The sequence below is a fragment of the Condylura cristata genome, unplaced genomic scaffold (assembly GCF_000260355.1).
Source record: "Condylura cristata isolate star-nosed mole 26May11 unplaced genomic scaffold, ConCri1.0 scaffold00024, whole genome shotgun sequence".
NCBI lineage: Eukaryota > Metazoa > Chordata > Mammalia > Eulipotyphla > Talpidae > Condylura > Condylura cristata.
In genome coordinates this window covers 32,217,335-32,229,452 of record NW_004567125.1, presented here as the reverse complement: position 1 = coordinate 32,229,452, position 12,118 = coordinate 32,217,335, and the positions used below count along the sequence as shown (strand labels likewise).

Here is a 12,118-nt window from a genome sequence, read left to right as displayed (position 1 = left end):
TGTACCCCAGTTCTGTATCCATATATAAATAAATCTTTTTTAAAAATATGCTGTGCTGCATTTTTGATATTGAAATTGCCAATTTCCTTAGGTGCAATATTTTTTTTTAAAGATTTATTTATTTGTGCATACAGAACTGGGGTACAGGCCAGAGGCTCAGGGGCGGTGAGAAGCTTCACCAGAGACAGAGTGGGGAGCAGAACAGGCAGATCTACGAAGTACACTGCTGAGGGAAGCAGCGGGCGGGTCAGGAGAGGTCTGGCTCGCCATGTGGTCTCCTCCGGGCAGGCCGCAGGCGGGAATCGAACTCATGCGGAAGTGGCTTCAGATTCTCAGTGCTGTGCTTTAACCCGCTGCGCCACCAGGGAGGGCCTCTTAGGTGCAATATTTTAAAAAGGCCATATCCTTAAGGAAAACTTACTGAAATATTAAGAGATTTGAGACAATGTGATTTGCCCCAATGCAAATGAGGAAAGGTAAAAGAGCAACTTGAAATTATATCTGAATATTGGTGATAATTGTAGTAGATGAGGGTTCATCATACTTTTGTATAACGGGAATTCTATGATGAAATGTTTTGAAAAATCTTACCAAAAAGATAGGACTTATGCAGAACTGCTGCCAATATGGGACAAGGACTGTGACGCCTTAAGTGAGAAGTGCCATACATAAAGCAAAATGTGCACTCTGGCTTTTGGACTCATTTCAGTGTCAGTGTCAGGATGCTTGCTTGTCCTCCAAAGGCAAGAACCTGGGACACACATCCTGAGGTATGTACTGACAGCCATCATTTTATCCTCACTTGGTAATTTAACAACCAATGCACTACCTCTGAAGACGGGGTGTGCTTGGAGGTCTTAGGAAAAGATACCACTATGGCAAGAACTCTGTGTGACCCAAAGACCTTCACAACTTGCATGGCTATGGTGGGGAGAGGCTTCCCAAGTGACTTTATGAGCTATTGTATTGTTTGAATTCTTTTTACATCAGGTTCGTATCACTTTTATATTTTTCAAACTAACTTGTAAAAAGATGAAAGAGAAAATGTCTTTGAGTTAGCTTCATTCCACAAGATGCCTACCTGCATGGTAGGATGGGTTAGAAAGGTCAAATTCCTCCAGTGCTAGGCAAATGTATAATCTGACCTCTTATGAACAGAAAACCTAAGCTTGTCGACCAAGACCACTCTGTGGGTATGTTAGCACAGCTTGTGTTTCCCCACCCTCCCCCAACCCCAGACAGGGGCTAGTTGGGGGACCTGGAGTAATAAGGTTAGGGGTAGAGGAGGTCTCTACTAGCTATACCCCAAGAGGTCATTGCCACTTTCCAGCCCTTAGCCATAGAAGTAATAACGATGAGCTGAAAAATCACATGCAATAAACAAGGAGCAGCCAACAAAATCTCTTAAAAGCTCAGAAATGTTCAATAAACATTTGCAGAGTGAGAAAATAAATAACATCACAGAGGAACTAGCAGCTCCTTTTCCCCCTCGTATTACTGGGGTTTGGGATGTATGTATGTGGACAAGTCACATTTTGAATGCAGGCCAGTCCCATGAGCTATGTTTTCCCCTCCACCTGGAGGGTACCCACACCCTCACTGGATAGATCCTACTAAGCCTTCTAACCTGGGTTACTTCTCCATCTTGACTCCCTTCCCAGACCAGCTGCCTAAAGCCCTGGTTCTCTCCTCTGCTTACAAGAACCATGTCACTGGTTGGCTAGGGCTTCCCACCAGCTATGCCAGCCATTGAGGACCAACAGCTGGGAACTTGGGCTTGTCCCCAGAGGGGTCTGGCTGGCTAGGAGGAAAACCCAGGGCCTCCAGGGGTTCTGAGCAGACAGCTTGATCCCAGCCCTGGCTGCCAAACAATGCCAGCCTGTCCAGTTGACAGAAAAACACACGCTGGCCGCCTGCCCCGGGGTGTTTCCAGAAGAGAAATTTAATCTAATTTACATACTTCTAGGTACATCGATAACCAAAATGTGGCCACTGAAAAAAGTTAAAAGGTCAATCGACTCCCAGTTTCTAGCTGGCCCAGGGTTGCAAAATAAAAAGATTCACGTTCCTTATTCTCTACACAAAACGCGTTTTTAAAAAAGTGAAAGGTCTAGGGAGCTATACATAGAAAGCAACAGTGAAAAGAGGGAAGGGAATAGGGGTGGGGGGAGAAGAATCCCACCCCCACCCCTTCCTGGGCTCTGGAGTCCAGGGGCTCTGGGGGGCCTTGACATGGCAGGAGGCAGCTGTCAGCTCTGAGCTCTTCCCAGCCGGGAAGGCCCCTGGGGGGTCAACAGGATTTCCGTGGCATTGTGGACTCAGTGGGGAGCTCCCTGGCCCTATCAGGCCTGCAAAGGGAGTGTGCCTTCCCCTGAGCAAGCACCGTGGCATGACGTGTGGTTGTTCAACTCAGGAACTGGGGGGCTGGGGCAGATCCCGGGTCTCACGAGGTGTGTGCGTGTCTGTGTTCGCATGAGCGTGCATGTGAGAGGATATTAACCAGGGCAAAAGGGAACCAGGACAGGGGTCTTTGGGGTCTTTGCAAATGGCCACAGATGGCAAACATAGCCCTATCTGGCTGCTAGACATAGGGGCATGCTGGCCTGCCTCCCCTGTGACCAGAGACCTGGCCATTGCCCCTGCTGGAATGGGTGAGGGTGGGCTGGAGGAAGTTGCCCTGTGGCCCCAGTGTCCTCAGGCTGGGGTAAGGATGCCCCGGCTGTAGTGTGCCCGGCCCCAACAGGTGCCGGTTTGAGGTTCTGGCTTGCTCCTTTGGAAACGGAAAAGAAAGAGGGAACAGAGGGAGGAAGAGGAGACGAAGGTGGCACAAGAGGAGATCTGGAATGCTTCTGTGTTAGGGTGCCTCAGCTGCCGCTGTCTGTGCCTGCAGTGCCTGGGGCTCGTCGGGTTGGGGGTCCGTTTTGGAGAAATTCATCTCCAGGATGTGCCGCTGTAAGTGCCGCACCCATTCCTCTTGGATGGAGAGGGGCCCCTGGAATTCCACCTCACAGAACCTGTATGTGGGGGAGGGGGGAAAAGGGTAAATCAGAGGGAAGGAGAAACCTAAACCATGAGCAGAGGCAGATGCATAACCCTGCCCACATCTCTGCACCAGTGGTTGTACCCTGAATGTCAGGTGCAACTGCTGCTACTAAGTATGGATACATAAAGTCAAGATTTGAGGAAGGGTGGCCTAGAGGCCAATTGCTTCCCTATATATAGTCACCAACCTATCACTGGGTACGGTGGGGTCCCTTGAAGACCCGTCTTTATGATCAGGGAGGGCTGCTGTTTCAGAAGCTGGGGAAGAACCACTGAGCTTCCAGAGCACCTTCACCATCTGATTGAAGCATGTGATCTGGGACAGGAGAGGGCCCAAAGAAGAGTCTCACTTCTACTCAATGCCTGTCCTTGAGTACCACAGGCAGCCTCAGAGCCTTAGTTTGTGGCACTAAAGAATTGGTTCAAATGGAATTCTGACTTTGCCTGTGTGCCTTGAGGCAGACCCCCTCATGTCTCAGAGTCCTAGTTTCTTTGCTTTCTGATGAATGTGAGTAGTTTGGTAAGAATTAACTACAATCAATTTTTATTTTTTTCTTTCTCAATTGACACTTGCTCCAGGTGGTCTGCAGGCTCAGAAGCCGAGTGTTTTCAAAATATTCAACTCTTAATCCTTATAATAAATCTGTCAGATAGGATGTCCCCAGTAGTTTTACTGGTAGAGATACTAATGGCTAGAGCAAGAAGGAAGTCCTTGTTCTCAGTCACCAAAGTCTTAGGTCACCAAAGTATGGTATTTGAACCCAGGTCTCACTGGTAGTTATAAAACTCCAGATGAAGCCTGATGCCTTGAGAACTGCTTAGCGTGGGTCTGGCCATGCCTCAGGGCAGTCTTTGGGACTCAATCTTCTGAACCTCACCAACCCTGTCCTATTCTGAGGCTCTGGAAGGCTAAGCCCCAAGTGGATGGTGTCCCTACTCCCCTCTCTTCCTTCCTCTTTCCCCTCCTCCCCCAGAGACCTTGTACCTGCACTTCAGGGTGTAGATGTTGCCAACAAACTTGACAAGTGAAGTCTGGGGGGGTCGGGGTACCAGGGAGGGAACCGGCCGAACCCGGGGTGGGGGTTGCCGGACCTCCTCCAGCTTCTGCTGCAGGTCATTGGCCTCCTCACCTCCCCGGGCTGCAGAGGCATCTGGAGGGCGGGCTTGTCGGCGTTCAAACTCTGAGGTGGGAAAAGGCAGGGAGACAAACAGGAGATAAGCTGGAGTGCGAGGCCCCCTGGGGCGTTCCTGCCTTCAGCAAGCAAAGGGCAGATCCTGTGGTGCACTATAACACAGTACAGCTGGTGACAGAGTCAGCACAGGACTTTCCAAGGGCCCACTGCCCTCACAACCCTCTCCACCAGCACTCACTGTTGATATTTTGCCGTTGGTGCTCCTCAGCCTTCACTGTGCCTGGTGGACTGGCTGCTAGAGGCCGTTCACCACTGTCGGCTGCTCGGCCTGCCTCGGGCCCTGGCTCACCCCCGGCACTGCGGCCCACCATGGCCAGGCCCCCAGGTGCCAGCCCCAGGGGCGGCCGCCTGTCACCATCGCGGCCATGGCCAGCACTGCGGAACTTCTTGGTGAAGGGGCGGCCGCCCTGGATGTAGCTGCGGTAGGCGCCCACCTTCTGGGGCCTGTGCTTGATCCATTCGCTGAGTGTCTCAATGGGTGAGCCGTTCACACACCACTCTGTCACACCAAACTGCCGCAGGTGTGCCCTTGCGTGGCTGGCCAGGGCCTTGCGGTTTTCGAAGTAAAGGCCACACAACTCACAACAGGCCTCAGTGGCTGTGGGGCAGAGGGGTGCTGTTGAGCCCCAGCCCCAAGGGAGCAAGGGGCCCCAGAAAGCCCTGTCCAAGTCAGAAGCCCACATCCCACCAGAGCCTTGCCAAGGGACCCCTGCTGGGGGGTCGGAGTGAACAGGGTCATGCCCGGCCCTGCAGGCCCCAGCAAATGCCCTCCCAGGACCCTGCCACCCACTGCTTACAGGAGTGGGAGGTCTTCTCATGTAGGCTCTTTGCCTTGAAGGGCAGTTCAGTCTGGATGTATGTCTTGGCCTTGACCTCTGCCGGGAGGAGGCGGTCCTCCTGCAAGGGTCGCTTGGCTGCCACTGAGCCCAGGTAGCCGGTGGCTGAGGGCTTGGCACCAGTTATGGGTGCCAGGCTGAGCTCACGGGGAACCTGGGCTGGGCCAGCTCCTGGTTTACCCAGCCGGCCAGCCATAGGCGCCAGTGGCAGGGGCCCCTGCATGGGCCCTGGGGCCGCTGTGGGGGGGCCGTCCTCAGCCAAGGCAGGGGCCAAGTCTCCAGCAGGTGGCTCCTTCTTGATGAGGCATGGCTTGGACTTCTTTTTGAGGATCTCCCGTAGCGTATCAATGGGCGAGCCATTGACAGACCACTCGGTCACACCCATCTGCCGCAGGTGGGATCGCGCGTGGCTCGACAGACCCTTGCGGTTCTCGAAGAACTCGCCACAGAACTCACAGCGGATATCACGCACTGGCTCTGCCCGGGACGCTGCAGGGGGTCCAGGATGGGGAAAGGGGAGGAGAAGGAGGCGGCAGCTGCCGGCGGGAAGCCTCCAAGCTCAAGGCCCAAATTAAGTGCCAGCTGCCTGACTGCCTCATCCATGCACCCCAACTCTGAAAGACCCATTCCCTTGTCTGCTTCCAGAAGCCCTCATGTATGTCCCATTCTGCTTGTTCTGTCACCTCAAGTTCTAGCTGGCTTTACAATTACTTCTGTGACATTGTTAAGCACCGAGGAGCAAATGCTTCCTTCATCCTGGGCTCAGAGGTCAGCTTGGTTGGGATCCCAGGTGTAATGCTAGACAAGCCACTTCTCTCTGAGCCTCAGTTTCCTCCTCATAAAAATGTAAACGGAGACCTCCATCTCCCAGCATTACTGGAAGGGCCTAACACAGGAGCCATTCAAAGCACATGATACAGCATTGGCATGAAATATGTACTTCAGTGCTAAGGTGGAGATGTTGTCCAACCTCACCACTCAGCACATAGTTCAGCCAACCTGAGAATGAATACAGTGACAGTGGGAGAGGGAATCAAGTGACAGAGGTACAATCACTGCATACAGAGAACTTTTTAAATTGACACTGTGTTAAGTGCTTTTCAACACTTAAGTAACCCAAAAAGAGTTGGGACTGTGCTGATCTCTATTTTCCATAAGAGGAAACTTGCCCAGGGTCACGTGTTGCTACACATTGGAGCAGCTGAGATCCTGACTTGAATCTCCTCCAAATGCCAAGCTCTTAGTGACCAGAAACAGCAGAGACACAGTTCAGATACCTACTTCTGCCTATACTCCTGCCATGACAAACATCACTAGTTGATCCTTGTGGTCTTTCTTCCTAGAAGCTGGATGACAGCTGCTATCAACTGACTGAATTTACCATCCCTGAATGACACAATTCTGCCTCCCTCATGTAGGAAAATCAAGCAGGAGCTTAGTTGGGGGTCTGCACAGCAGGAATGTGCAGTTTGCTCCACAGCCTCTGGACCTGTGTATCCTCCCTTCCATTTCAACCCAGGGCACTCTGGGTACCCCCAAGGGGAGGTGGGGAGGAGGCCCCTCCACCTAATCTCCCTGCCCTTCCCCAGGGTCACACTTACATAGGTTCAGAGGGGTCAAGTCTTCCCGAGGTGCCGCCCAGGGACCCTCAGATGGGTGAGGTTCCCCATGAAGGGCCCCTGGCAGCATCTCCCGCTTGATCTCCACCCGCATTTGTTCAGGCTTCAGCTTCTTAGGCAGGGAGGGTGCAGCCAGGCCTGGGAACATCTTCCGGGCCGTAGGAGGAGAGGCAGTTGGTGAGTGGCCTAAGGGGCTGCCTGGTGGCGGTGGCAACTTCTTGGCCAGGGGTGAGATGTGAAGGTCTGCGGGACTGCGGGCTTCCAGTGAGCTGCCAGGACCTCCACTGCCCACCACCTTGGCCAGGGTTTTTGGGCTAGGCCCTGGTGGGTTGGGGTGTCCTCCAGGCCGGGACTGGGTCCGTCTCTTGAGGATCTCCCTCAGTGTGTCGATGGGTGAGCCATTGACGTACCATTCAGTCACACCCATCTGCCGCAGGTGGGAACGTGCATGGCTGGATAGGCCCTTGCGGTTCTCAAAGAACTCACCGCAGAACTCACAGCGGATGTCCCGGGCTGGCTCTGGGCCTGAGGCTGCAGCAGGAGGAGGAAAAAGAGGCAGTTAATATCATGGGCATTGTCAGCATTGTCACCTGTGGGTCTCCTGGTCGTCTGGGTGTGGGCAGCGCACACCCATGGGCTGGGGTGGCATTGGAGGGCAGGTATAAGCTAGGGAGCTGAGGAGTGGGATGGGAGGCCAGACACCTGGCAGGAGCAAGGTGAGGCTCCAGAGGGCACATGGGCCCTCAGTTCTGGTGGTGAAGAATGGAACCAAAACTCCAGGGCTCTGTGGGTCCCAATAAGGAAAGGGGCAAGAGGGCAGGAAGCAACCACCTAAGCAGCCACCCTAAGGGGCAACTGTGGGCATCTTCCACACTAAAAAGGCAGACTCAACCCTTGGCCTTGATTCTCAGGGAAGGTCACAGTCATAGAGGTCAAAGGCCAAGAGAGAGGGCCTAGTAGCCGACTGCCAGTGAGATCTCTTGGCAGATCAGGCCCACTGCCAAGGGCCCCTTGTCTACTCCCTGCCCAAGCAGGGAGGGAGTAGATTGGGGGCTGTGAACACCCCCCCGGGAGGGGCTCCAGGGCCCGCAGGGAGGAGGAGGCAGCTGAAGTGAGAACCTACAGAGGTTGAGAGGAGATGGCTCCACATCAGAGGCCCAGAAAATGCCAGCGGCTGCAGCGGCCGAGAGGTCCTGCTTCCCCCAGGGGTTGGCCATACCCGCGGCCTTCAGCTTGGCCTTCTTGGCCGGCGGTGGGGGGGGGAGCAAGAAGGCCGCGGAGGCCAGAGGAGGGCGACCCAGGTGGGCCAGGGCGCCGCGCCCTGTTGGGAGGCGGATCTGGACGCCGTCCCTCCTGATGAGCCCGTGGAGCACGTCTATGGGGGATCCCTTGGCGTCCGGGTCGCTGACGCCCAGGTGGCGCAGGTGGGCGCGGGCGTGGCTGGACAGGCCCTTGCGGGTCTCAAACCAGGCACCGCACAGCTGGCAGTCCAGCTCTCTGCCCCCGGCACTATCTAAAGCTGCGGAGACAAAACACAGGGGGGGGTTCACGGCCGCCACTTTGGCCGGCCCTGGGGACTGAGCAGGTGGGCCTGGTGTGATTCTCAGCTGCTCAGGCCATTGGGGGTTCAAGACTAGTGCCACAGATTTCTATTAAGAGGTTTGGGGAAGCAGGAAGTCCTGTTCCCTGCCTGAACTCTTGGCATCAAGGTGAGTATGGAGAGTGTGAAGATGTGGGGTGGAGAAATGGTGGCACTATCCGGTGCTTGAGGGCCTTATTCTCTGGGACCCCAGTTATGGGACTGTGCTAGGCAAGTGAGAGGTACAAAGCAGGGACCCACCCAGCTACTAAACATTACACAGCCAAGGGCACAGTTGTTCCTGGCAGCACAGCAGATATTGCAAGCAGCTTACTGGACCATTCAGTGCTGATTTGGAGTAGGGGAGGACAGACCCAGGACTTCCCCCAGACTAATATCCACAAACAGGAAATCAGGAAAGCCTGATTTCCTGAGGGATGCTTGGTTAAATTTGCTCACCACACCTGGGGATTTTCTTCCCAAACCCTATTTTGCTGTGCCCATAGGCAGCCCAGGGGGCATCCATTCCTGGGCACAGTCGGAGATGCCTTTGCACAGAATAGTCAGGCAGATGTGATGACAGGGCCAACTATGAAGTCTCCTGTTTGAAGGATCCACAATGCCCCACCAGGGAGCCAGGTCCATGGGAGTCCTGGTCACCTTTACTGCCCCAACCCTCAGATCCAGAGAAGGACAAGAGCTGCCTCTAAGTGGTGAGAATGAGGCTGGCAGGCTCAGCAGTCATGGCCAGGTATCCAGGGGAAAAACAGTGATGGAAAGGGAAAAGGGGATGATAATACGCAGCATGGACAGCCCAACAGGAGACGCAATGCCCAACCAATGCTCTGACCTGGCCAACCCAGGACATAGGAGCTGCAGTTCCCAATTTTCCCCACCCTGGGCCCTGAAGCCCAATCTGAGGCCCCATCCCTCCCAATGCCAGGACCTCCCTTGGCTCCCGGGGCCCGAACTCACTGAGGTTCAGAGGCCCCTCGTCCTCAGACTGGGGCCACTGTGCCTTTGGGGAAGCCGGCCGGGGGCTCAGGGACAGCTGGGGGCTCTTGTCTTCAGGATTCTTGGGGGTGGGGGAGCCTGCCAGGGCCAGCGGTGCTTTCTTGAGGAGTGGGGAACTTGGTGGGTGACCCAGACCCTTGGCTGAGAAGCCAGGAGGAGACTTGATGGCCTTGTTGACTGCAGGAGCATCCAGGGGTTTGGTCAAGGTGAGTAGGCCTGGCCGGGAGGCCCCAGCAACCACCTCCTTTGGAGAGCTGGTCTTCTTGGTCAGACCTGGGGGCAGCCCAAGGTGGGTGTCAGGCAGGCCTTTCTGCTTCACAAGCTCGTAGAGGAGGTCGATGGGGGCGCCACTGCTCTCTGACTCAGCAACCCCCAGCTGCCGCAGGTGGGAGCGTGCATGGCTAGACAGGCCTTTCCGTGTCTCAAAGCAGGCGCCGCAGACCTCACAGGTGGTCAGGCTCTGAGCTGAAGGGCAAGACGGAAGATAGGAGAGACCCTTGTGAAGTCACTCCCCCCACTTACCCTCCCCCCATTCATCCAGAACCCCTGCAAGTATTGTACTTCTGTAAAGGCCTCCTGATCCTCAAAATGACAATGAGCCTGTCCTGTTTGCAAATAAGGAAACTGAGTCAGAGAACGGTTATGCTAAAGGACACACAATAGGAGGCAGAACCTTTCTGTTGTCTAGTCAGTGGAACACCTGACTTTCTCCAAAGTATCAGGGTATCCTGGCAACAGATTTTTAAGCAAATGCTAACCTGCTAGGCATATGCTCACACAGTTAGCCAATCTCTACAGTCCTAGTCATCCCATGCAGGCCCCAAATTGGAGGCCCAGCCACAATCCATGGGATGCCCTGTTCTTCAGAGCCCTTACACGTGCCTGTCTGATCCTCTGCCTTGCTGCTTCCCAGATTCAACGACCCAAAGAATCAGGGAATGTTCTAGTTTGCTCCTCTCACATACTAGGGATCTAACACTGTACTGGACATGAAAATTAACAGACAAGTCTACATCATGCAGATGGTCACACAGCTAATGCGAGCCAAAGTTGGCACATGAACTGGGTCTGAGTGTGAGCTGAGGGCCATGCTCACTGTTTCTCTATATGCTTCTTCCTCTCCCAGTGAAGGTGTAGGTCAACATCAAACATGCATGCATACCCAGGGCAGCAGAAGCTCAAGACAGAAGACAGCTGTAGAGAATCCCAGGGCTACTCCCTTGGAGTAGGAGGGAATACTAATGTCAACTTCAAAGCCCCACATAATCCCAGGCCTAAAAGCTCCCTTGTGAATTTGGCTAGCCTGGCCAGCAACCCCACCATGCCACCTGGGTCACTCACCCTTGAGGTCCGGCAGCTCCTGCTTGCTGCCATGAGGAACCTCTGCAGCCACTTTGCTACTCAGCCGATTGGCCACCTGCTCCAGGGGCCCAGGGATAGGCAGGCTCTTCTTGGGGAGCGGGGGGGAACCCAAGTCCATGGCCACCATTGTGTTTTCCTCAGAACCTAGGCCTGTGAGGTTAGGAATACATGCTCAGCCCATGTAAGATTTAGGATGTGGGGATGGTGGTGCTTCTTCCACTTGGTGCCTGTTCTCATTTTGTGGGGGCAGCTCACCCCATGAAAGCTGAGGTTCCTCTCATAACCCACAGCAGAAGTACAATACAGGGATATCAAGGCTGCCTGCTGACAGCAAAGAATAGGATCAGCAGATAGCAAAGAATAGGGTCAGCTTCCAGGCAGGTCAGGGGATACAGTGCTAGTCTGACCAGAGACTCCCAAGCTATGGGATGTCACAGAAAATATTTCTGGGAAGAAATTGTGGAAAAGAAGATCTGTTCATCTTGGGAGTGTGAGAAGGAAGGGGTGGGGTTGGAGGTAGTTAGAAAGGATATTCCACAGGTCAAAGAGGCAATGCATAGGTGGGGAGTCAGACAATGAGGCAACGTAGGACAGGGAGGTGGCTCCATAGACAACTTGGGGTCTCCCAGTATGTCTACTTATCACCAAGTGAACACAACGTGGGTTAAGATGAAAAGTGGATGCCTGGATCAGCAGGGATCTGACTGTGGACAGAATGAACACAAATCACTGAACTTGTGAGAAGTTTCTGAGACCATCTATCCTGGGTCAGGAAGCTGGTGGGGGGGGGGTGTTGGTGGGGGGGAATAATAGGAATATCCATCCACCTTTGAGGACAGAGTGAAAAGGTGGGTTTTACTGTTCTAATTTTTCAGAGAAAGGGACATGAGAGGCCTGATGAATCCCGAGTTTAGCGTTCAGGGCGGAGGGGAGAGAACTCTGAAGATGAAGGAACTTGTCTCAGTTGAGGCCCTGGAAACGCTCAGTGCTATGAGAAGAGAGGCCAGCAGGTCCCGGCTCACTTTGAGTCCTGCGATGACAAGGAGAAGGCAGGCGGAGGGGGCCATCAGACCCCGGGACACCGAGGACTTTGTCAGTCTGAGTGGAGTGGGCGCGTCTGTCAGACAGGGCAGGGACGTGTCAGGGCTGAAGTGGCTGGGAGTGGGTTTCCGCGATGAAGGGCCCGGGACTGCCGCAAAGGACGATCCCGGGCTTCCAAGGGGCCAGGGGGGCATCTGTCAGACCCGGTGAGGGCTCTGCGGGGCAGCGGTGAGGAGTGTTTCTCAAGTCCGAGATCGTGCGAGCGGCGATTGGAGGCGCGGGGCCCGCTCGTCTAGAGGGCCTGGGGGTAGGGGGTCCCGGAGACCAGACGGTGGGCGGTGGGGGCGGCTGTGGCTGCGGGTGGGACGCCGACCCAGCCCTCCCCGCACCCTCCCCAGCGCGGGCTCTTACCCGGCGCGGGCCCGGGCCCCG

At 54.7% G+C, this 12,118-nt stretch overlaps 1 protein-coding gene across 8 annotated transcripts in view; it reads right to left on the bottom strand.

The window, feature by feature from the left end:
* Positions 1-1,917: 1,917 nt before the first annotated feature.
* The window catches only part of WIZ (widely interspaced zinc finger motifs), a 25,187-nt gene continuing 14,986 nt past the window's right edge, over positions 1,918-12,118 (bottom strand). For 3 of the 8 annotated variants that reach the window (XM_012729139.1, XM_012729143.1, XM_012729144.1), the window contains 8 exons: positions 10,625-10,795; positions 9,245-9,748; positions 7,814-8,209; positions 6,673-7,221; positions 5,033-5,560; positions 4,414-4,833; positions 4,028-4,223; positions 1,918-3,014 (listed from right to left, as the gene is read on the bottom strand). In XM_012729139.1, coding sequence (XP_012584593.1) covers positions 2,855-3,014; positions 4,028-4,223; positions 4,414-4,833; positions 5,033-5,560; positions 6,673-7,221; positions 7,814-8,209; positions 9,245-9,748; positions 10,625-10,795 — 2,924 coding nt within the window. In that variant the 3' untranslated portion in view covers positions 1,918-2,854. Of the gene's footprint in view, positions 3,015-4,027; positions 4,224-4,413; positions 4,834-5,032; positions 5,561-6,672; positions 7,222-7,813; positions 8,210-9,244; positions 9,749-10,624; positions 10,796-12,097; positions 12,108-12,118 lie in introns of those variants that run through there. The other 5 variants (XM_012729142.1, XM_012729145.1, XM_004688668.2 and 2 more) reach the window with 4 other exon arrangements.